Source organism: Sesamum indicum, linkage group LG2 (genome assembly GCF_026168435.1).
Source record: "Sesamum indicum cultivar Baizhima isolate 11 linkage group LG2, ASM2616843v1, whole genome shotgun sequence".
Lineage (NCBI taxonomy): Eukaryota > Viridiplantae > Streptophyta > Magnoliopsida > Lamiales > Pedaliaceae > Sesamum > Sesamum indicum.
The window spans coordinates 20,379,144-20,405,076 of record NC_142658.1 but is presented as its reverse complement, the minus strand read 5'-3'; the positions used below and the strand labels follow the sequence as shown (position 1 = coordinate 20,405,076).

Genomic DNA, 25,933 nt, shown 5'->3' with positions numbered 1-25,933 from the left:
AGGTGTGTTTGTTACGTTGGGGGATGTGAGGAGGAATGAAAGTGTGATGTATTAGGAAGAGAGAGGGCCTAAAGAGTTGGAGATTTGTACATGCATCAAAGCCATGTGTGTGTGGGTCCAACTCATGCTATTTTTTTTTTATTTTTTTAATTCCTATATCTATCTAATATGATGTATTTTTGGTCGAATAAAATCAATAGCAAAATAAATGTATAGTTGTTTTATAGTTGATTATTTTTTTTAAATTGTACATCAATCACACGATAAATTTATTACATATGTTATATAATCGAATCAAATTTGATCGAGTCGGATCGAAGTTAAAATTTTCTTATATATTGTTCATCTCATCGTATTAACATATTACTTGTGTTTCTATATATGTACATAATTAATTTTTTATATTTGTTAAAATTGAATAAAGATAAATAAATAACTAATCTAATTAAATAAATTAATTTTAGATATACATGAATAAAAAGTTACTGACATAAAACTAACTTTAGAGAAAAGTTAAAAAAAAGTATAATTGAGTTACTTTAGTCGACACACACATTGCCAATCAAGATATTTAATGCGAGTTTGATTGTAATAAATGTCTTATCATAAATGAAGCATAACTGGTGTATTTATAGTGTCCGAAAGATCCACTTACCTATATCACATATTGTGATCTGGATGATGTCATACGGATCGACGGTTCAAAAAAATCGGATCGACACACACATTGCCAAATGCGAGTTTGATTGTAATAAATGTCTTATCATAAATGAAGCATAACTGGTGTATTTATAGTGTCCGAAAGATCCACTTACCTATATCACATATTGTGATCTGGATGATGTCATACGGATCGACGGTTCAAAAAAATCGGATCGTGAGATCTAAGCCAACCCAAATCGAGAGGTCGTGGATCCTTCATCCAGGCTATAATAACTTCTTCCTGTTAAAAATATTTGTGTAATTTCCTTAATAATAATAATAATAATCCCCCATCACATTTCAATTCACGATATCTTGGTTCTAACTTGTAAGGCCTTAACACTCAAGGGGTTGCTTGTCTTACTGAATTGTGATATAGTATGGAGTTTGACTGAAACCACAAGGAACTTTAAAGTCAACAACTATAATGCACGAACACTTCAAAAAATTATTTGATTTAGTATTGGATATGAATATAGCTCGAACACACTTCGGTCACGTATCGAATATGTTATCGGTGAGTCCGAAAATTAAAAAAAAAAAAGGGGACACAGGGTCGAACACGCCTATTGGCGTATCCAACACGTTTTGGAGGAGTGTCAGACAAATTTTAATTTTTTTTTTATAATTTCAAAAAATTTTGGGTTGTTTTCAAGAAAAAAAATGAATTTTAGGCTTAATAAGAAAAGAAAAAGATTAATTCACTCCTTTTAAACTAAAAATATTATGATGAAATTACTAAAAATTCGATAGATGTTCACGATAATTTAACTAATTTAAATTATTAAAAATTCTTCATTGCTTTTTCTATAAAATAATCTAATTATGTATACTTTTGAAGCCACATTCGATTAATGTAGATATAAGACATGCTTATTTTATATTTTCTCTTAATATTTTTCATCTTACATATTTTAATTTTATAAAAAATTGAGAATATATATAATAAAAATATATTATATAGTTGCGTCAGTTCCGTATCGTATTCTAATTTTTTTATATTTTTCGTATCGCTGTGTCTGTATCATATCGTGTTCGTGTCCATACGTGATTGGTGAACAAATGCTAAAAATTACAGTAGACAGATTTCATTAGAGTTCAACCTCATACACTAAACTCTCACAAATTCCTCTCTACTCCTAATCTCCTTTTCATTTCAAGTGAAAATCTAGCCAAAAGAATCACTATATAAGAAAAATAAAGGGAAAATTACAATCTGGATCCATTAATTATGGGATAGTGGTACTTTTAATCCTATTTAATTTCATAATTGCAATCGTGCGTTGTAATTAGAAAAAATACAACACATTTAAATTTTTCGGTCAATTTTGCTGATTGACATTTTTGTTTCAGTGACATTTGAACTAAATGTACCATCCTTTATAATTATATGACTAAAATTGAAGTTAAAATTCAAAAAAACTCCAAAATTAACTAGGTTGCGTCAAGATATGTGACAATATCCAATACTTATCATAATTTTCTACAAAGAGGTACTAAAATACCCCGTAAATATAGTATTTGTTTTATATTTATATTTTGAATACATAATTAATTTAAATATTGAGGGATTATGATTTCGGGCATTTCTAATGAGTAGGAAGGAATGAAGTGCTTCAGATTTCAAATGGTTGCATTAGTGTATATTGTTACGGAGGTCTCGTGTTAGACTATGGATTGAGTTAACCGCCACATGTTTAATATGCGTGTTTTTTTATTAATTATTAAATTTAGTTGTTGTTGCAGGCAATATATGAGTATATAAAAAAAAATTATTGAATGAGATGAAAATAAATTATTACAACTATGTGATATTAAAAAATATGGATTAGTTGAAAAAAATAAATTATAATTATAAATTTCTTATAAATATGGAAGTTTGGGAGGAAAAAAATTTATGAAAAATGTGAGAGATATATGGAGTAGTGGATTAAGAGAAAAAAATAATTATTTAATTATAAAATAAAAATATTGGGAATTACTATTTTGATAAAAAAAATTAGACTAGAAGAAATAAATTGAAGGGTAAATTTGAATATTCAAAAATTAGTATGACAAACGGGTTTTCTTTTATAATAGTATTGATACTTATGGAATTTATTAAAAAGATTAAAAGTGTAATCTTTGTATTTTATGAGACCATTAATGAGAATTACGTAACTAATCATAAAGAAAATTATATTGACCTTAAAATACAACACAAAAGTGCAGTTTTTTATTAATATTTTTTCAAATAAATTAATTATAATTACCGTAAATTTCAATCATTATCAGTACTAAAATATATTAATAATCGAGACCAAATATTTATTACTAACCAACAATTACTATTAAAATAAAATTATAGTCGCGATTGATGAATTTAAACTCATGATCTTATATAATGGATCTACAATTTTGCGAACTAAGTTAGATTTTATTGGACTATAAAAAAAAAAAAAGAAAGACATTTAAAATACATGGACAATAAATTTTGAGTTAATCACCGATTATCCATATTGAGTTATCTCCTAATTAATACTCATTAAGAGTTATACGCTGCAAATTGTGACTATTCGCCGGTAATTTAATTATTCATTTTCTTAAATTATTTTTCTTTAAAAGTGAAATTTATACAATTATAGCTTAGTTCCAAAGAAGAAAAAAACAAATACCAATTCTAAGCATATCTTAAAATGCCGTCAGAATAACACTGAATAGGTCCCAATTAACGTCATCGGATGCTTAAATTAGTAAAATCGATATAAAATAACTCAAACATGATAATAAAACATACCTAATATAAGAAATTGTTTATTTATAAACATAGCCAAATTATACGAGCAACTAAAATCGCTCGATTTAAAAATGATTAAACAGTCGTCAAAATTAATGATATCTTAAAATGGGTTCAGATCACACCGACTAGACAAAAAAATGGACGACTTTCTCTTTTTGTTTTTTTTTTAAAAAAAAATTATCGAAGTTTAATGATGATAAGCCTTAAACCTGCAACAAATTCAAGAAAATGCCACCATAAATCTATGCTGACGTGCACCTGCATTTATTCACAAAATATCTTTTTTTCCTCTTTATTTTCGTAGTCTAAAATTGTGCAAGAAGACACACACAATGACAAAACTAGAAACAAAAATTACAAGTATTGGCCGCCAATTAGTGGTCCACTCCAACATATGACCTCCCAACAGTTGTAATAAGCTGTCAATGAACCCTAATTTAATTAGCGAAAATAAGGTTTCTGACTATAATAATTATAAATTTTAAATCACTATATTAATATTATTGTAATTAAATAATAATAACTCATGCAAAATGAGATAAATATACACACATTCAATAAGACTGAAATCTATGTCCTCAAACTTATTTATACAACCTCAACCATTAGATTAAGACATTACTAATGCTTTGTTGAAGAACAACGTGGAGGATTTTGTACCGTAATTTTCCAACATCCGTATCTTATTAATATCATAAAGTCTAATTCAAACCGGCCACCATTAAATTCATGTTTGTCCTTGTCCTAATTTTAACATGTCTGCAATCACATGAATGAATGCTTCCCTCATTTTGTATTTGTCTATTTTAGTACGTACAATAATTAAAATGCTGAGATATGCTTTTTTCTAATATTAAAGTGCTTTGGAAATAGTATATATATGTTAGTTTGTATATGAGGACGTATATGTGCTTTTATCATTAAGAGTAAATTATGTTGACATCCTCGGTTAGGTTAGATTTTAATACACAAATATTTCTTAATTTTTATAAAATTGTACTTATATTTTTGGAGGTTATAATTATAATTACAATTACATCCACTATTTAAAGACAAAGCTTATACAAATGCTCCTGAAAAATATTACACTAACACTCTTCGGAGAGTGTAATAATAATTTTACAACAGAAAGGAAATATTTGTATAATTTAATGCAACTTATGGGGTATCAACATAATTTACCCCATTATCAATTGTTATGTCTTTAATCGAGTTTCTGACGAACCCTACGTACTCATATATTATCATCTCTGTCATACATAACAAATTTTATAGTTGTCTGTGCATGATCCAATATTCTAATACATCTTTTTATTAATTCATGTCTGAAAATTTGATTTCAAATAACAAAAGTGTATATTTAGCCTGGAATTAGAGTTAAAAAAATAATTCAAAGAATTTTTTCAGTAAATTTTTCGAGATCGATTCAAATTCAAAATAATAAAATATATTTAAAAATATTAAATTATTCGAACTCTTGACCTATGTTTAATCCAATTAAAATTCATTTTGATTTGATTATATTGATAATCAAACCAAATTCAAACGCATTTTTTGAAAGTTCGATTACAATTAGAATAAATTTGAATAATTAATAACATGTTCGATTCAATTTGAATCTGCTTTTTTAATCAATTTTAGAATCTGAACGTAATAATGTAATAAATTGTATTCTATTAAAGACATGTTGACAAATCCAAATCCCAAACCGGATAGAAATCAAAGACCCGATTAAAGAATGGACAAGATTAAGACATGATCATAGAAGTTGAGATTCGAAAGTCGTATAATAATACAGTTGTGGAGTAACCAACAACTAAGGTGAGAGTGAAAAGCGCGTTTGGCCGGTGAAGATAAGGGCATCATGTAGACAAGGACCCTCTCACTGAAAAAGATTTGCTCAGATCTCCCACTCCTTTCTATAATCATTCAATTATCTAACCCTAATTATAGTAATTAGATGGTAAGAGTATTTAAGATGAGGATTAGATACCAACACTTTGAATTGGCAGTGTGGGAAAATGAAAAAGACTCCGACCATCCACACGTATTGGCGGGTCTTAATTATAGATGCCATACTCGATATTTAATAGGATAATTATACGGTTCTTTTTTTAGATACGTTTAGTGTAATTACATATTAATTTTATGTAGTTTGAAAAATTATATTTTGTATTCTTAATATTTATTTTTTTCTAACTAATATACGCATTCGTTAGTCAAAATTTATGGAATTTACTAGTTAAATTTATGTTTAACCCCAATTAATTTACTAGTATTTTATTGCGGATTAAATATTTTTTTCTGATCAAGTCTTCACATGTATTATCATGTGAAGATGTATAAAAGTAGTTTGATCAGAAAATAATTGTTTAATTTATAATAAATTAATAATAAGTCAATTGAGAATAAATATATATTTTCATTCAATTTTTTCTTTTAATATTAGCAAATTCGGTGAATTTGACTAATGGATATGTGTGTCTATTGGTTAGACAGAAACATACATCACTAGATATAATTTTTCAAATCACAAAAAAAACTATATATAATTAAATCAAACCTCATACAATGAAAATATAATTATTCCTATTTAATACTGACAATTACATATTCAAATAATTATTTACTTAACATACCCAAAAAAAAAAAATATGGAATGCAGCATGAATTTGACTCGCACAAGTTGATGGCAGAATCTTTTAAAAATCTAGTGAATTTTGTAAGTATTGATTGATGGGGGCCTCTTACAGCCACCTCCATAGATGTCTGATTGACAGCTGCTCTAACTCTTTGATTTTTCCAACCCTTTGTCTGAAAAGTGATTTTGTGAATTCTTGATGATGATGTCTATTTTTAGTTCCCCCCCCAACCCCAACTCAATACTTTCCTCATTTAATTAAAGTCCTCCTTATTACTATTTTTAGGTTTACATTTCTTTCTTTCGACCTATAAGCTACGGACATTTTAAAAAATTACTTAATACAATATTAAGTGTATAATCATATATGGACACACTTTGAACAAATATATATATAAAAGGGCACGGTAGCATGTTTGACACATTTTGGAGGTTTGTCCGACACGTTTTGTATTTTTTTTATTGTTTTTTTAAAATAATTTGAGTATTAAAAGTTTATCTTGATATTGTTCATATTGCATATTTAATTTATTCATATTTTAAAAATATATATATTATATATGATTGTATCAGTGTCGTATTATGTCCTAATTTTTCTATATTTGTTGTGTTGTCATGTCTGTGTCGTATCATGTCTGTATCACCGTGTCCGTATCTATGCATCATAGCTTTTTACCTTTTTTAATTATTATAAAAATTTAGATAATTTCAACTCCGATCATTATCACTTATCATGAGCCTAATATACTAATTGCACACAATTACAAAATGTGTTATATTTATAATATTAATTTTTATAATTTTCCTCTACTATCTTCTATAATTATTTGATCTCATTTAAATATCACAATTTTTTTAGTTAAATTCCAATCAATTATTTATAATTTGATATATGATTGCAGGATTTTTACAAAATTGAGTGGATTTCTTATTACAATTCATGTTGCATTTTTTTATTTCATTTTGCATATACACTATGTGTATAAAGATCATGTCAGCAATTTTATCTAAAAAATAATTATACAGTGACATATATATATATATAAAACGATATAGAAAATACAATAGGAATTGCGATAGAAATTCAATTAAAAAAACTTAAAATAGGGGAAGCGAAAAATTATGTTGGGATGGCAAGAAATTACTCCTTAATTAAGGAAGAAAATCTTATGTAAAGGCTTAACACCTTTAATATGTGTTTTCATGGGGGTTAAACTGTTAAAAGGCCTTAGAAAGACCTAATTGTCCCTAAAAACAGTACAAATTACAAAATAGAACGAGAGTCTGCGTTTTTTTGACCATCTGACCCATAACCTGTTATTACATGTAGATATTGATCTTGAACCCATTCGAGAGCAGGCTTTGCACACATTGACGCTTATAAATACTGGGGTATTCATAAGATAAGTACACATTTATAACTGCGAAATCTAGCTAGCTGTACAACCCTGATATAATTTAAACGAATCGACTTAAATTTTGGAGAATTTTAATTGAGGGCAACTCCAAAAAATCTAATAATTTGTTCTACATACTAATCCATCATCCAAATTAAAAAAAAAAAACATTGACCCCAACTCAAATAGCGAATATCTGAGTCAAGATGACAGGTCATCATTTGACAGAAAGCGACATGTTTAGAGGTACATGATCATATGAATGTAGGTAAGGGTAGGCACAGGCCAAGCCTGACTTAGGGAAAAAATATGATTAATTAAAGTCCTAAAAGGAAGTGATTAGGAGGAAGATTAATTGAAGTTGTAATAATGGGAATCACCAAGTCAAGAAATTCAGACCATAACCAATTAATTACAAGCAGATCCCAGAGAGAGAGAGAGAGAGAGAGAGATCCTTACACACACATCCATCATCTTCTGCCACTTTAACTACTTGAAAATAATCACCATTTCCCAATTATTACTCTAATCATAATTTCAGGATAAATAATTATGACTGGAACATTCGAGATAGATTTTGTGATGATTAGCTGGACATGATAGCGATACAATACTGATTATTCTAATATACTGAGTTAATTATATTTTATTCCTCCATAAATACTTTTAAATTTAAAAAAAAAAAGTCTCCCATAATAGAAGGTCAGGTTCACCTTATTAAGTTTAGGGGATCGTGCTGTCCTGACTCGTTGTATTTAATGTTACATGAAAATAAAGAACTTTTTTATTAAAATTATGTCATTTTACTTTATACTTTTTTTTTTTCCTAATCAGACAACTTTAAAACATTTTGAAATTTCATAGGAAGAGCCTCAATGCATATCACTAGACCCTACCAAGTAAGATAGATGTCAATCAAATTGAAGTTTCTTTACATTTAAATCGTGATTGGTTCACAAACATTTCTACGGGACAATCAAACCTGTCAACTCTATTTATGAAGTAATGAATCAAACCAACTGAATTATCGTACCGACAATTACATAGAAAAGTTAATAGTTGTGCTTGGTGTTGGATTGAATTTTTGGTCGAAAATTCTATTTTATTTAATATACATATGATATGTGTATAAAAAAAATTTAAATAAAATACTTGATGTCATCTTTATGCATATGGCGTGTGTATATTGCATGGAGTACATGATGGAATATAGTTTGTAATCTAAAATCCACCTTGACTTGATGTAGCTTGCGACTCGATTGATACCTCATAGTGCGAATTGTTTTTCATTTTAGTTTTATTTGAGTCTCATAATTTTTATCTTGAAAAGGCACCTTGTTAAGTAAGGAGAGGAAGCCTTGAGGTTTATGAATGACTCAAGTTCCAACATCATCAAAGGGATTTGAGAGGGGCACATAGCCTCGTTCCAATAGACGACATTAAAGAATGTGCTTTACGATTCGATTAGTACCCCATTGCATAAAGTATCGTCACTTTGACATTATATGAGCCTCACGATTTTGTCTTAAAAATGCAATTCGCTAGGAAAATGAGATTTTGGAGTTTATAAACTACTATTTGCAACCAATATGGAATGATTGTCTACATCAATGCTATCATATTTATCCAACATAATGTTATTATTCTATTAATAAACTATAAGAAGTAAATATAAATAAAGACATATAGATTTTTTTCAGTGATTTCGGACTAAAAGATTTTATTACTATCGCTTAAAATCATGCACATTCTTGTTTATTCCAAAGTTGATTTTTCTATTGGAAGAGCTTTGGCTAATCTAATTTGAAACATCTTATAAATTCTTACATTTTAAAAAAAATGAAGAATTTTGTTTTTATAACAATCGAGTCATAAACTAGGAGGATATTTTCCATATTCAAATAAAAAAATACACTTGAAGGACATTGGTAGAGAGTAGAGAGTCTAAATCTGTTTTTGCTATGACGTTTTATACCTTCATTCAGTGGTACAAATGCCCGAATATGAAAACGCTGTCGTGCGTTCATAGAATTGAGCTGTTAACTATGCCAGTCGTGGAAGATTTCATGCTACCCATGTAGGCAGTAGCCCACACGAAATGTAGCGAAATTGCTTCAAGGGATTACAATGATGTAATAAAAAGAGAAAAAATTGAAATCTATGATACAAGACAAAATGGAGTTAGCGCACTGTGAATCTGTGGATTAATGCGATGTCAAACACACCAATACCCACAAACAAGAGTTGTAAAAGAATGCAGCAGATTTTACCATATTCTGTGATTCCATCTCAAGATACTTTCTTCTATACTAAAGCTGTTTCTTCTTTTGATATAAAATAGGGATAATTATATTATTCTTCCATGAAAGTTTATTGTAATTAAATATAAAATTTCTAGAAGAAAATATTCACTATCCTTATGCTTGTTTCAACCAAACAAATAAATCTCTCTACTAGTTAAATTTACTGAAAATTTTTATACCATCAAAGAAATTGAATGATAAATCATACATAATTTAATTGACTTATTGCATGTCAAATATATCTTTTCTGACCAAGCTACCCTCATACGAATGATGATATGCCTCCATACATGCATCAGATGTATAAAAATCGTTTGGTCAAAAAAAAATTTCTTTAACTTGCTATGACTTCTCCTTACAAGCCTCAATGTGTGAAAATGCATAAAGAGAATTTGATCAGAAAAAAATTTTCTTTGACTCGCATTGAGTTAATAGTAAATCCTTCAAGGATAAACATGAATTTTATTTGAATATTTTGTTAATATTAACAAATTCAATAAATTTTACCTAACATAAGAGAACTCGGATCGAATCAGTATTTATAAATATCACAAGTACTAAATTTAATTCTCTAAACTTCAGGGGACGCTGGTATACTTATTCCAATAAAATACTAGCTGTTTCTAAGTTCAGAAAAAAGAAAGACATCAAAATGCTTATTCTCACTTCCACTCCACGGAAGACATCAATAGCATAATATGATCGCTCTATCCATCCAAATCTACGTTCACCTCACATCCAAATGCATTCTGGAACATAATTCTCACTTCTCTAAAATATTATCCCTCACATTTGTCTCTGAAGATACAATATCTCAAAAACGAGAGTGCAAGGAAAGCAATCAATCAGTACCATAACACTTCCAAGCATGACAATAAAAATCGTAGATTCAAACACAGCCAAGGAAAGACGATGTGATTGCATTAAAATTCTATAAGGAACAGATTCCATATTATATTCGATGCATACGAGTAATATACAACACTCCTGGGATCACCCTATTGTGGTGCACTGAAGTCGGATTAGATAAACTGTGAGATGCAAAAGGAAGAATATCTCAACATTTTATTACATATGCAAGACCATAACCCACATCATATGGTAACTTGGGCTGAATCTTTATCCCGTTCTTTCTCCCTCAACCTTTTAGGCCAACAAAGCAATGCCCCGGTTGAGGGGCAAGATTGAGACTCCAGCCGTATGTTTTGAACAAACAGCTTTATGCACTATTGCCAGTTGCCTTTGGTAAAGAGGTGAAACTGAACCTGCAAATAACCAGCATGAATCACTGACCAGCCAGGACGTGATGTATAAACTGTATGGTGGATAATAATTGGTATGTGTAGATGGATACCTAATAAGGGGCTTCTGAGCTGGCACGGTTGCTGATGTGGACACCATTGTAGTGGTCGCAGACAATTCAAGGGGCTATAAGCAAGCAAAGAGCATAAGCAGTGGAAAAAGAAGGTAAGAAGTCAATCAAGATTCCCTTACACATAAGAGATAGTAACAACAAACCAAGACACGTCATAGGAGATCCACAATCATCATACTTCTCAATTGCTATGCAATTTCTTCATCACCAACTGACTTGATGCAAACATCATTACAACATATTCACCTCATGCCACAGACATTCACAAGGGGCCTATACATGTGGTAGTCTAAACTAAACTTTATGCTACCGATGCAATTTTCTGGAATACAGTATACGATATGAAAAAACTGGAAGAAGTGATGCATAATTGGAAGTCTAGAGCAATTCTATTCAAAATTAAATATAACTTGTTGCCAAAATATGAAACCATGCATGCACATGCTATAGACTGCATTTCTACAAACAAAGATTTCTACAAATTGAAGAGAGAGAGAGAGAGAGAGAGAGAGAGAGAGAGAGAGGGAAGTAACCACAACTTGGCATTTCATAATCCAAGATCGAACACAGAAACAAGAAAAATCATCACAGCATACAGGGACAAGCAAACAAAGTTAGATGACACGACCTCAAGCTCCTCCAGGTCACCATTCTGTTGAATCTTGGAGCAAGTCGCCTCATTCCCTGCTCCTACTACTCCTACAGCTTGCTCTGATGTGAACGAAGACGATGGTTTAATTCCATCTGCCTCACCATCCTGTTGAATTTCACTCTTCACCTGTACACCTTCTACAAGACCATCAAGGACTTCAGAAGGACCTTGGGGATTAATAATCTGAGAGGAATAGTGCTCGGTGAAAGGCTTCTCCATCGTCAATGAACCTGACAAAGCACCTGAAGAAGATGTAGGCACACCATCATGTTTGCTTTTCCCAAACCCTGGAATTTCAGGGCCATCACTGGATATATTCTCAGAAAATCCTCCATTTGCAGTAGCATTAAAATCAGGTCCAATTTGTTTCCTTCCCATTGTTTCATCCAAAGAAGTTGCATCACTAATACATACGCCAGTGCTTGAGGATTCCGTCAAGCTAACTCCTCTGTTGATTTCATCTAGTTTTCTCTTCTTCCTGCTCATAACAGCTTCTGCTTGAGGAGAGTTGGATCGAAGTGATTTTCGTACTGAGCGACTGTCAGCAGCGGTTCTGGGAGGGGGAGGAGGCCGCACTCCACCAGGGAAGACAAAGTTAGGTATGTCTTTTCGTTTAACATGACATACATTAATCCACATTGTCGGTTTCCAGAATGAGTAAGCATATACATCACGCTTAAAATCCTCAACTGTCATCCTTATATCAAACTGTTCACCTTCTTGAGGGTTGCTACCCTGTTTCCTTCGCAAACCCATAAAATAGCTATGGTGAAATGGCTTAGATTTATCTGAAAATTCACCAGGGTGAGGATGGCACTGAAGTACCCCATTTGTGTCCCTTTCAATCTGGATTATTGAAAACAAAGCAAGTTGTTCAACAGCCGAAAACTTAAATTAAAAAATAAATAAATAAAATAAAATAAGATTCAACAACTTAGAACAAAAAATACTAATAAATAAATAAATAGAAAAGATCCTTTAAACCTTTAAAGTAAGCAAGCGTATTCTGGACTCCACCCAACCTTTCCAATTCATCAAGTCATCATCGGTCTCTGCTGCTATATCTATCTGCAGATAATTTTTGTATGCTTCAAAGAAGGCAAAAGGCTCAAAAAGTGCATCCCAGGTAGCCTTGTTTGCTTCTATTGCCTACCATAAGACAATCAAGTTAATTTACCAGAAATGACATGTAAAACAACTGTATACAACAAAAATAATCTGGAAGCACAAAAAATTTAGAACCAGGGAAAGAAGAAATATCCCGACACAGATTATAATCAACTGCACAGACATTCCATCAAATAGATGAGTCGAAGCTACATTCAAACAACAATAAGTGACTGGCATAGACGAAGGAAATTATTTCCAGAAAATGTACAGCTCCAAGAAAAGATTCTGCCACAACGAAACTTCACTATCAGGAAAGACAGAAAGGACTTAGAGAGAACAGATCGTCCTGAAAACACAGCAATCAATATTACATTCTGGAATTTGATACCAATTTTAGACTGGGTGTTTGGCATGATAACCATGATAAAGTGAAACAGCCACAATACATCAACTAATGGACCCAACGACACTTATTTCCTGAGAAAATTATGGGATAAATGTTCTTAATACTAGGTTCCAAACCTTACCTATACAGAAACGTTCAGGAATAAACATAAGATATTGGTATCTTTATTAGTGCCAAATCTAGACACAGTTCTCCATCTTATGTACTAATGTTTTCTGTTTTTCTTTTTAGTAAGGGATCCAGTTATATACAGAAATGTGATTCTGATTTACATAGAAAGAAAAGCATCACTATTCAGCTCAAATGAAATTGGACAAATGTGGCCCTCCAGGGAAAAGCCAATCAAACCAGAAGTATGACAACTTGATATAAAACGAAACCAACTTGCAGTAATAAAAGTGTACAACAATGCCCAAAATAACCACGAGCACGCAATTACACCTATGCTGAGTCTACAACACCTACATTTCACGGAGGATAAGGAGAACCAACACCAAGCTTTAGGGGAAAAGTAAAGGGTTCAATTAGGAGAACATAACCAATTTTAACTACAAAAATTAATGACTAAAGAATAGGGTACCTCACATATTTCATTCCCCCTTTGGAATTCTTCCATCATGACCCGCAATGTGCTTGTCGACACATTGTAGCTAGAGTTCATGCAGGGATAAGCAGGAGTTATTATTGGCATCAGGTGCGACCTGTCCTTATAATTTCTTCTAGGATCCCAAAACGAGAGTCCCAAAGATCCTTCTTGAATTGGACATAGCATAACAGGATTTGGCCACCGCCACAAAGTGTATACCCTAAAAAAGCGAGATACCAACATGCTAGGCAAAGCATTTGGGTACAGCTGGCAAATGCGGGCAACAAGCAATGCCCAATTAATACCGCCAAGGAAACCAGTAACCTAGGCGTATGGAAAAGCAGCTTAATGAAAGATACAACTTAACAAAAGAAAACAGAAATGCTTATATATGCTATATGTATACAAGAAAAAGAGTGGAAAGATAAAGCGACAGTCTTAATTTCCTCACATTTGAATAAACTCCCCGTCTTTTCGCCCACAGCCTCATACATCGCAGTGTAGTACGAAAATTCTAAGAGAAAAAAGAATAATACAAATTAGAATTATTTTCAAACCGGATAATTTGACATTTAAGTGTGCTATTCACACACCTGAATATTTGGAACCAAACGCAATATTTGATCAGTCACTCTACAACCATTAAGACTACGAACAGTCTGGTCATCCACATTTTGTAGAATGGATTCTTGTGAAATATCCAAGTCCTATAAGCAAACCGGGAACAGAGAAGGAAAAAGGTTATGGTATTCTTCAACAACACATTTCAATAGTCAAAATTCTGAAAACCAATCCACTACTGCTTAAACTTAAACTACATAAATGGCCAAAGATATATAAGCGACACATACGCTTCAACCTGGTATTCAGAATAGAGATTAACATTTTGGGGAGGTCAAGGGGAGGGGAACGGAGATGCCTAAAAGATAAGGGAAAGCTTTTCGAGGTATCAACTCAAAACAGCTATAAGGTAGCACATCAAATAATAAGGTCGAGGCCAAGTTCTGGAACGGAAATGAGGAACAGAATCCAAATTTTTAGGACAAAATTTGAATTGCTTCAAACAGGGTTTGTTTCAAAAGCAACCTGAAATGTACCATATAACATGCATCCAATCAACATTGGCCATTTTCTAACTATTTTTCCAAATGGCAAAGGAACTCTCCTTGAAGAAAATTCGCCTGACAATAACCTGCTGTGAAAGTGGGATGGATAAACCAACACAGCATATGACCAAAACCCAACAACCAAATTAAACTAATAAGATATGCTGCACTACAACCTTGACCATATACCAGTAAATAACTGGCAACAAAATATAAGTTGGAAAGAAGTTTCAAATGGAAATCAGTATCTAACAAAAAACAGAATCAACCCAATAAATGTAAGTAAAAAAAAAAATTGCAAATGCATCAGAAGACAAAGAAAAGGAAAAAAAGACAAGAATATTTACACAGGTAAGGGAGAGCTGCATCAGTCATCAGGGGTATATGAAATTGAAGAATAGGGTACATGAAATAAGAAAGAAAAATATACATACTAAATATTCATTATTACAAAAACAAAAGGTCCATACTTCAGGAATAACCCAGAGGGACACATTTGCATAAAGTAGATCTATTGAAACACCATTGAACTTGAACCCCATCACTGGAACATGAGCATCAGGTACAGGATGCAGCTCTTGTACTTCAGGCATTTCCGAAAGCATTTTATAAAGTTCGCCAAAGAAGTCTTCCTGTATATCACAAAAGTTACTTTCTTTCATCCAACAATAATCAAATTCAACAGGATATAAGCAAGTGGCCTACATTTCTAGTTGCGTGCTTCGGTCCAACGCACAAGGTATCAATATCAGCACCAGGGCCGTGTACCTACAAAATAGAATAACAACTAATACTCAATCCTCAAAACCATGTCTGGCTAAACCAATAATCTTCACCATTAATATGTGAGAAAATTTATATGTTATAAGTAACCATCTTTTCCAGGGTTAGTTATGTTAGGCTTTTGTATGAAATTATTCAAGTTTTCAAAAAATTATCAAGGTTATGTAACTGCAACCTAGCTATCCTTTTCTATTTAGCCCCAACCAAATCAACCTCAAGCTCTACACAATTGAAAGAAGAACAGTATTGCTAACTGATTAAACAGATAAAACATCAGCTCCTGAAATCATAAGTGTTTAAAGTTATATCCGCAATGCCTTGCTCTTATTCGGCCATCATCAACAAGATAAACTCAAAAGGCAATAACATAATTACAGAAACAGCAGCTTAAGTAAAATAAGGACAATTAACTTTTTCTTTTCTCTTTTCCTTGACAATAACATTATAAATCACACAACATCCATGCAAAAGAGAATGGGTAAACTTAGAGCTTGCAAAAAGAAAAATAGTCATAAAGATATACTAAAAGCATCAAAAGATTAATCAGAAGAGTAGGGTCCTCACTTGGCTGTCCGGATAATACAAAGGCAGATATGAAGGAAGTTAAGCGAGGAAAAGGAATTCAAATGATAAAAAATGGAAAATAAGGAAGAGAGAAAATCCATACACCAAGCCGGTAGGAGCCAAATGTGAAAATTTTTGCATTCGCCTCATTGATCATCGACTCATTATAACCTTTGGCACGGCTGATGTTCTTCACCCACGTCTTCACAATCTGTGAAATATTCTAAGATCAGTAAATCATACATCAAGTGATGTAGAACAAGCACATAGTTTAATATCATAATAGTTGACCTGGTCCAATCTACCAAGAACTTCCTCCCTTTTTATAGCTTCTTCATGACTCTCATACAATCCCGCATCTACAAGAAACTGATAGCCCATTCACAGTAAGCAACTGATTACTTCGAAACATTGCACATTTCATAGGCGTAGAAAATATAAAGTTAAAAGTTCTATCAACAGTTGTCCCTAAAGAAAAAAGGATGAAAATAAAATTAGCTGGACTTGGTCAAACTTTTCTGCCAAAATCAAGTTGTAGTTGCAGCACTAGTTTGACATTAGAAAAGGAACGATTGAACTGGTTGTTAAGCAAATGGCTAAATCCTAGAACAGAGGCAATTGTTGCCAAGAATTAAAACTAGCAACACATTCAAGACATAAAGCAGTTGACAGAAGTTGGAAGCAAAAACTGTTGATAACATAGAACTGTAATAGGACAAACATCAAGGTGCTGGAAAATATTTTTTATTATTTCGTTCAATAAACTATTAGCAAGTATCAATACCTTGAACTAAAGAAAAATGCCATTACTTCTTCCTTAATGCGCACAAAATTGTGCCAAATGTGATGTTCATTCCACTCTGAGTGGACAAAAGGTTCTGGTTCTCCAACACTTAAAATGCATCATCTATGAAATTCAATAACAAGAATTTTCATTTTCTTGACAATTACGTTCTGATTCCATTTCAAAGCCATAACAGCCAGCCTTAGCAAACAAAACTACATAACTAGTTTCAAGAACTTGTCTAGCCCTCCACTATAAGATAACAAAAACTACCACAAATTTGAAGCAAAAGTTCAGCAGAATATATGTAAACAAATGAAAAAGATATGAAAACCAACCTTTTCCAACTCACGAGTCTTAATAACATCAAACTCACTGGGGCCTCCAGTTGAAATTGGCTCGGATAATCCAATACGAGCTGCAGTAGCCAAATTACTCGTTCCAGGACTACCCATTAACTATCCTCTTCTCAAAAATTCAATGTATAATTTTGTTCTTTTTTCCTTCTTAAACCAGCAAAAATAGAAAAACAAAATAACAATAAAATAACAAAAAGAAACCTCTCCTTTTATTTGCAGTATCAGTTAACAATCAACTCTCAACAAACAAAAGACATAATAATTATAGAAAGCAATCAATCAACTCGAAAAAATAAACAGCACTATTACTTGATTTTTTTTTATTGAATTTGAGAGATGCTACATAGCAGGAACAAATACAACCAGAATAGAGGAAAGTGAACTGCTAATAATTCACGCAACTCTCCCTCTATATTCCTCTCCCCTGCTACTTCCTCTCTCTCTCTCTCTCTCTCTAAAGATATACTATAGTTGAAATTGAAAAACCCAACAAATACATCGAACAAGGCCCGACATCCGTAATTGAATTTTTCCCCTTTCGTTCTTGATGAGGTTTTTGGGTCTTCTGGAAACAGTCGGAATCCCTAAAAATCAATCAAAACCCTGGTGTTACCACAACTGAAAATCAATTACATCCAATAATCAATTTAACAACATACGTGAGTATACATACATAGATACAGAGAGAGGGAGAGAGAAAATGAGAGAGAAGGCTTACAGATGGATAGTCGGCGACTGAGGGAAGGCGGATGTAATCAGAGATATTCAGAAAAGTGGGGCGGTGAAAAAATAAAATAGAAATATAAGGACAATTGAGGGGTAATAAAGGAAGGGTATAGAACATAGGGGCAATTACGCTCTCATTCCTTTACATTTTTTAAGGGGATAATTACGGCCTCCTCCCTTAAAATTTAATATTATTATATATAGATTTTTTATAATTTAAAAAATTATATTAAATATTTTTAAAATTTATTTCACCTAATAAATAAGTATTTTTATTAGTCATTAAATTTGATAATATTAACAAAAATATTTATATTTATCCCCAATTAACATATTTATTAATTTAATTTTTATTAATAAATAAACATATATATTTACTTAGAATAAATATCATTTTTTATTTAATTTTTTTTCATTAATATCTATAAATTCAGTAAATTTTAACTAACAAGTAGACTTATTTGTTAAGCAGAATCGAATTTTAGGAGTGCTAAATATAATTTTTCAAATTATATGAGGTCTACATGGAATTGCATTAGACCTCATGGGAGAAGGGTGTAATTATCTCTTTATTATAATCACAGGTAGATTCCTTATAATTTAAAAAATTATATTTTATTGAGATTTGCCGTCCTCTAGAAAACAAGTCACTCCATTATCAAATTTTACCGAATTTATTGATATTAACAAAAAGAGAGAATAAAAATTGATACTCGTCATAGATCGACTTATTATTGATCTATTGTATGTCAAATAAATCGTTTTATGACCAAATTATCATTATACATCTTCATACATTAATGATTGTGAGTATTTATATCTTCACCGTTATAAGGGTAGTTTAGTCATTAATTTTTTTTTAAAGATGCAATAAATCAGTAATAAGTCAATCAATGAGAAATATCAATCTCTATTCAGTTTTTTTTTAATATCAATAAATTCAGTGAATTTTAACTAACGAAGTGACTTATTCAGTTTTTTTTTAATATCAATAAATTCAGTGAATTTTAACTAACGAAGTGACTTATTTGTTAGACAAAAACAAACCTCATATAGTGTTAAATGTAATTTGCATATCTAGATGATCTCGTGTAACTTAGAAAATGAGAGTGTAATTATCCCCAGGTATTATCATAATTGATGAAACTTTTTCTTTCATAAATAACTATATTGATTTTTTTTTAACAAATATTTATTGATAAAGCATTTATTTATTTAATTGTAATAAAAATTAAAAATATATGCATATATCGAGTTTGTATCATTAGTTACTAACATCATATCATATAATTGTGTTCCATGCCACAATTAATTAATTTATTAATTAGTCTTGGATGAGGTTTGTTTTAATTCTAATTCATATTTCCTTTTCCCGAGGTGTAGTGGATAAAAAGGCTCCCTCCACACACACACACACAAAAGAAAAAAAAAACTCCCTCCAATAATTAATTTTTTTAGGGTAAAATGCACGTGCCCCAACGTATGGGGTTATTTGCACTTTGATCCTCAACTTTTTTTTTAATACTTTTCCACCTCAATCTTTTAATTTTATTGCATTTTATATTTTTTAAAAAATAATGATATAATATTCCATCGCTTGTGTACATGTGTTGGAAGGCGATTTTAAGTTCGATAAAATTATAAGAGTTAAATGCAGACAGTCCCCCAACATATGAGATTATTTGCACTTTTGCCCCCAACTTTTTACAAAACAAAAAATAATAATAAGATAAATTAAAATAATAGAAAATTTATGAAAATAAGTTCTAAAAAATGGAGAAAAAAGAAAATTTTCAGAAAAATTTAATGATTGATATGTATATAAACCACTTTACATTACAAGACAAATATATTGACAGGGATTGAGATACACACATGCTTGATGGTTGTGCCGATAGAAATTCACATGATTTTTTTTTTTTTGGTTTGATTTTTTCTCTTTGTATACAATAATAGTGTATTTGATCTTGTTGTGAAGAAAAATAATGGTAAAAAAATATTTAGAAACTTGTTTTTTCTATTTATAAATTATAATTTATATGCATTGTATGACTTTATTTTTTTAAAACATTATGCAAAAATGTAGTACCAAATTCTGATACCAACTTATTAATGTTCGAAAAAAGTATAACATCATAATTCAAATCATAGTATCAGTGACTTGATAAATAGATCATAACTCATAAATAATTTTCTTTACTAGTAACAATAAATAATTTTTTTAAAATATATGTATATAACTTTTTTTATTAATTTTGAAATAAAATCGGGTACTTGACTAATTCGATCCCGTACTTTTCTCTACCCAATTTGAATCAAGTTCTGGATAACTTGAGAACAAAAATTTCTAAAATTATCCGATTCAATTTATCAAATTTAACCCGATGGAATTGGATCCGGATCCGAATATTTCGATCCAACCCATTACCGACAAAAATAGAAGTATGTCATAGCTCTCTATTACATAATCTGCGGCGGAAGGCCCATATTGATTGAAGAAACCACTTGATGGGCTTTCTATTGATTGTAGTGAGGGAGAATAAATGAATAATCAGCAAAATTGAACGTATATAGAATACTTTTTATAGTTTAATTTCATTTTTGTTGAAATATCGGCAGAAAAGTAAAAGTATAAGAATTCAATCAGTAGGCTACAGACACCACCTCTTGAAATATTGCTTAATCTTCCTTTGAATAGAGGTGCTGAAATGATCTTGTCGTGCCGTTGTTACCCTACACAAAGAGAGTAAATGTGAGAACCGAATGAATAGGTGTAAGGATACTCCACGCTATAGATTATCGATGCCTACCAAAGGACGAATGGACTCCATCCCCACTTACCTCAGAGTCTAAATGAAGTATTTACGTTAGCTTAACTGTCAGGAGCAAAAGCATATTATCATATCCAAGTCCCACCAGATCTAGTAGCACTCGCTACTAAAGCGAAGGAAAGGAGAAAGAGACGGCCAAAGATTTGTAGGCTTATACTGTGCCAAACTTAAATATATATATCATATTATATTATAAAGATATATAAATATAATAAAAAATAGTATATAAATATTAAATATGTTAATATATATTTATAGAAAAATAATTTTATAACTAATACATACATCATTTATTATACTTAATTGAGTAACAAATAATTTATAACTAACAAATTAATATTATATATTAAAGATATTTTTCATTTTTTGATACAATTTCAATGTACTGAAATTTCGATTGATCGAACCCTCGATTAGGTTGGACTTAGTTAATAAAATGGAACCTATTTGTCTCTGAGGATGCGATCATGATTTAAAACTTTTTTCCAGATTTGTATAACCCAACACAAAGGCTAAATTTCATTTTTGGTCCCACAAAAAAAGATCGATACCTTTTTGGTCCCAACACGTTAAAAACAGTTGCAACCTTTGTTTTCAATTTGGTTTTTCCATCAACATTCAGCGAAAATAGGCAAACTCCTGTTAGTTGACTCACCTGCCTCATTTTTACTGTTGCTGTAAGTGAGGGATGTTTAAGAGGTAGTTGAGTCAATTAACGGGAGTTTGCCTATTTTCATTAAGTATTGACGGAAAAACCAAACTAGGACAAACGTTGCAACCTTTTTTAACATTTTTTGGATAAAACTCTACCCAATATTAATTATGTTCACATTCCGCTTGCTGTTGCTTTAGGTTTGGCAGAACAAAATTTTAATTCCGCAACTATATAGCTTTTCGTTCTATGGGAGGCCTAGTTATAATCGGAGTTACTTTCATCAAGGAAGTATTGTTGCCTATTAAAAGCACACTTGAGTAAAAACTGACGGAAGGGAGTTCAACATTGTCAACACAGTCCACTTTGTTACTCTTAGTCGTAATCCCTCACGTCGTTTGTTTAGGTGAATTCATTCAGAATATCTATGTTCATTCAAATAACCCCCATTTTGTTTTTGTTTTAGTTCTTGTCTGGCGAACAATCTGAATTGGAGGCAACACTGAACCTCAACGCAATGAATCAACCTCGTGCAAAGGCCAATTCCTTGGCACAGCTCGGGAAGTACTCAGCCGAGGGCGAGAGCGATGAGGCTAAGAAGGGAATGTTTGTCAAGGGCTACACATATTAAGTGCACAAATGCCGTGTTTACTGTACTGGTGATGTTTTTGCCTTGTTTTTCAGTTGCTGAGTTTGCGATCGACACTCGACTGCAGAGGCCCTCGCCTTTTTCGTTTCCCCCTCGATCTAAACTATGTAGTGCTTGAACAACAATAATAATGAGTCGTCCAACGACATCCAGATTTTAGCATGTAAAAGGTTTAGTTAGTGAAGTTGAAGGCACACTATACCATTTTGGAGTAATGTTCACTTTAATATATATGTATGGATGCTAGTGTGAATTGAGAACATGTGCTGCTACTGTAACTTTGTTATTTTCTTACACTTATGATTCCTTTCCATGATCCTGCACAGCACGTCTATGTCCTAATCATTGACAACTTTTAACCAAAAATCCCCTTGTTATCTCTTATTATGCTGTGTTTGGATTTTAAACTTTTGTGAGGATGAAGAAAACACAACGGATAAGCTCAAAATCGTTTCATCTGGGTTTTGGGCAATCTGAGTTGCAACAACATGGTGCATGATGGTACTTTCGTTGGATCCGAACTGAGTACAAGATGGCCCAAGATTAATACAACATGAACCAAGATCCAATGGCCCATGATCAACATCAACCCCCCCAACACCGATTGGCATTTTGTATTACTAATTTCTTTATAAAGAATTTGTTTTTTAAAAAAATATTCACGCACTCAACACACTTATATAGGCAAGATTTGAATGAAGGACTTATCATAAGAAAGTCTTGTATCTGAACTATTAAATTGTCTTTTTCGGGGAAGAAAAAAATTATTGTATAAGATGTCAAATCAAGTTTGATGGACCACTCCTCATACTACTATTATATTGAGAAGAAAATTTTAAATTAAAATAATAAAAAAAAAGATAGTAAATGTCCTCGAAATACGACATTGATCTGGCTGTCGGAATCATGCAATTGATTAGGTAAATAATGTTGAGAGAAATCGAATCTGACCATATGAGTTCCAGACAGCTCGGGAAGGTCTTGCTCCTTCCCTGTCCTCATTCCTCCTAAATAAACAATTTCTTGCCTTGACTCTCCCCTCTTTTTCATTTTTTTTTTCTTCCACACATTATCATATTTAATTTTCACTATAAATACTAAAATTAATTATTCACCGCAGCGAAAAAGTATATTTCTTTCTTAATATAAATTTCAAAAGATTGATTCAACAATGTTGCTCTAACGTTAATTCGCATATTGCAATAAAATTTTTTTGACGCTACATGAAATAAACAATGAGTTTATATAAGTCAAATAAATTTTGTTTTTCCCCTAATACCAACATAAAATGAGAGTCAATATTGTCTAACATCAATTACTGTTCAAATTTATATCTCTAAAAATTAAAAATAAAAAATCTCAAGAATTTTTACACTGCGTAATAATTTTCTGACTTTTGGAGATTTCAAATTAATTTAACATAATGTCCGAATACTGCGTGTGTGACGTTAGCATCACTAGGTAAAAAAGGGCACATCATCCACCTAATCCAACAATGCAATGACACAAGATTTGTCATTACAGTGTGTATGTGTTCGGTGGGGTGTTGGTATGGTCACCATTAATGTCAAAATCACAGCTAGCAACATACCCTAAAGTTAGTCTCACATTTTCAACTGAATTGACACTAAACTTTAGAGCGACCCCTCTTTTTTTATTCACCTTTTTCTAAAAAAAGAAAATTTCTTAAAAATTTGAGGATCGTTGGGGCATAAGAAACCATAACGTGTGATAATGTCGAAAAATATAATTTTAGTTGTGTAATTTATATGTAGTATTTTTGTTTATGTAATAATTGATTTTTATAATTTAGTCTTGTAATTTTATAATTTTGATAATTTTAATTTTTTCTAGTCAATTTAGCAAAAAAAATTTGCATGAGTTTGTACATGACCCAATTATATTGCAATTTTAGTCATAATTTGGGGGTTATCATTTCTAGTTTTGTAGTTTAGAGGGTTGATATTTTTGGTCCTACATGAATTAGTTTATAAAATTAAATTATAGCTTAATTAGATCGTGTGCAAGTTGTATGCTATTTTTCAGTTAAATTGGTCGAAAATAACTAAAATTACAAAATTACAAGACTGACTTGCAAAAATCAATTTGTAATGGCAAAAAATGCCACCACTGACCATTCTAAATTACAAAACTAAAATTATAATTTTTCCTATGATGTAATGCCCCAAAGCTATTCTATAACACAAGTTGATTTTGGGTAATTCCCCTTGGTTCAGTTAGTAAAAATGAATCAGTTTCAATCAAATGGATGTGTATCCGACTTCATTTATCGGTATGAGGACTGTATTGATGGGTAATTTATAAATACCTTTAAAAATGTGATTGAAGTCCTAAAAACATGTTTAATCAGTGATAATGATCAGAGTCAAAGTGGTTCAAAAATTTTCTATATCAAGAAAAGAAAAACAAGTTGATTATGGAGAATAGATTTGTGATATTTGAAAATTTGAAAATAGTTTATAGATAAGAAGTTTGGTCAAAATGTGAACAACATTATGGGGTTGGAAATGTTGTCCTGTGGGGACAATGTAACAACATTAATTGGGTAATTGTTGTGGTTTGGTCTTATCATATGGGATCATCCAATTTTTAATGCCCACATTCTGTTTGTTAGGTAGCATTTATTGTTCTTGTTTAGTACGTGAATAGATACAGTTTGGAGAATTTAAAGCTGTCCAGTTTTAGTCAATCAGTTCATCATATTTAGAAAGTGTACTTCTAACATTGTCTCAATATCTTAAATTACATACCAATGGGTTGTTATTGTTTATATCAATTTGTTAATAATAATTATTATTATTATTAAGAATTCAAATTTTAAGGATACAATGGTCATTCACATTTGGTGCAACTTTGTGACTAATTTTATACCACCTCCCTAAGTGGTATTAGTTATTCAGATGTAATAATAATTAATACAAGACTTTGATTTTATACCAAACCCCCATATAATAAAATAATAATTGTACTAATCTATTCTAATTTTCTTATACAGACTTATACATCAAAGTAAATGGGGCCTAATTGTTCTTGCATCATCGGATGCTTAACGTCCACTTCTGTTTACTGAAAAGTTTTTGCTCTTTAAACTGAACTCGTCATAATTAATTATTTTCTTAAGATCTACACTAATGATAAGTATAATACTCTTTTCATGTATTCTTGTAGGAAAATAACAATTTTCATTCCGTAACTTAAAATTTTTCTACTTTTGATCCCATTGGCTATAATTTTTACTTTTGTCACATAACTTCTAAAAACGGTACTTTTGTCTCACGTCACCTTTATGTTAGATAGTTTCACAAAAAATGTCACTTGATTAGTACATGGCTGTTAGGGCCTTTACACTTTTGGTCTCATTCAAAATTCTCACTTTTGATCCCATGCAAACTTAACAATCGCGTGGCTTTACTACTTTTCAAAAGTTATAGGACGAAAAGTAAGAATTTCGTATCAATAGGACAAAAAATAAAAAAACCCAAAATTATGAGACGAAAAATGCTAATT

At 31.2% G+C, this 25,933-nt stretch overlaps 1 protein-coding gene across 1 annotated transcript; it reads right to left on the bottom strand.

The window, feature by feature from the left end:
• Window positions 1–10,720: 10,720 nt before the first annotated feature.
• PAPS1 (poly(A) polymerase 1) lies at window positions 10,721–18,414 on the bottom strand. Its single transcript, XM_011072439.3, has 13 exons — window positions 18,266–18,414; window positions 17,527–18,131; window positions 16,696–16,773; window positions 16,508–16,615; window positions 15,763–15,825; window positions 15,528–15,689; window positions 14,545–14,658; window positions 14,403–14,465; window positions 13,946–14,275; window positions 12,834–12,998; window positions 11,826–12,695; window positions 11,177–11,250; window positions 10,721–11,087 (listed from the first exon to the last, which is right to left on the bottom strand). The coding sequence occupies exons 2-13, from the start codon at window positions 17,641–17,643 to the stop codon at window positions 11,042–11,044; spliced, it is 2,190 nt and encodes a 729-aa protein (XP_011070741.1). The 5' UTR covers window positions 17,644–18,131; window positions 18,266–18,414; the 3' UTR covers window positions 10,721–11,041.
• Window positions 18,415–25,933: the final 7,519 nt, after the last annotated feature.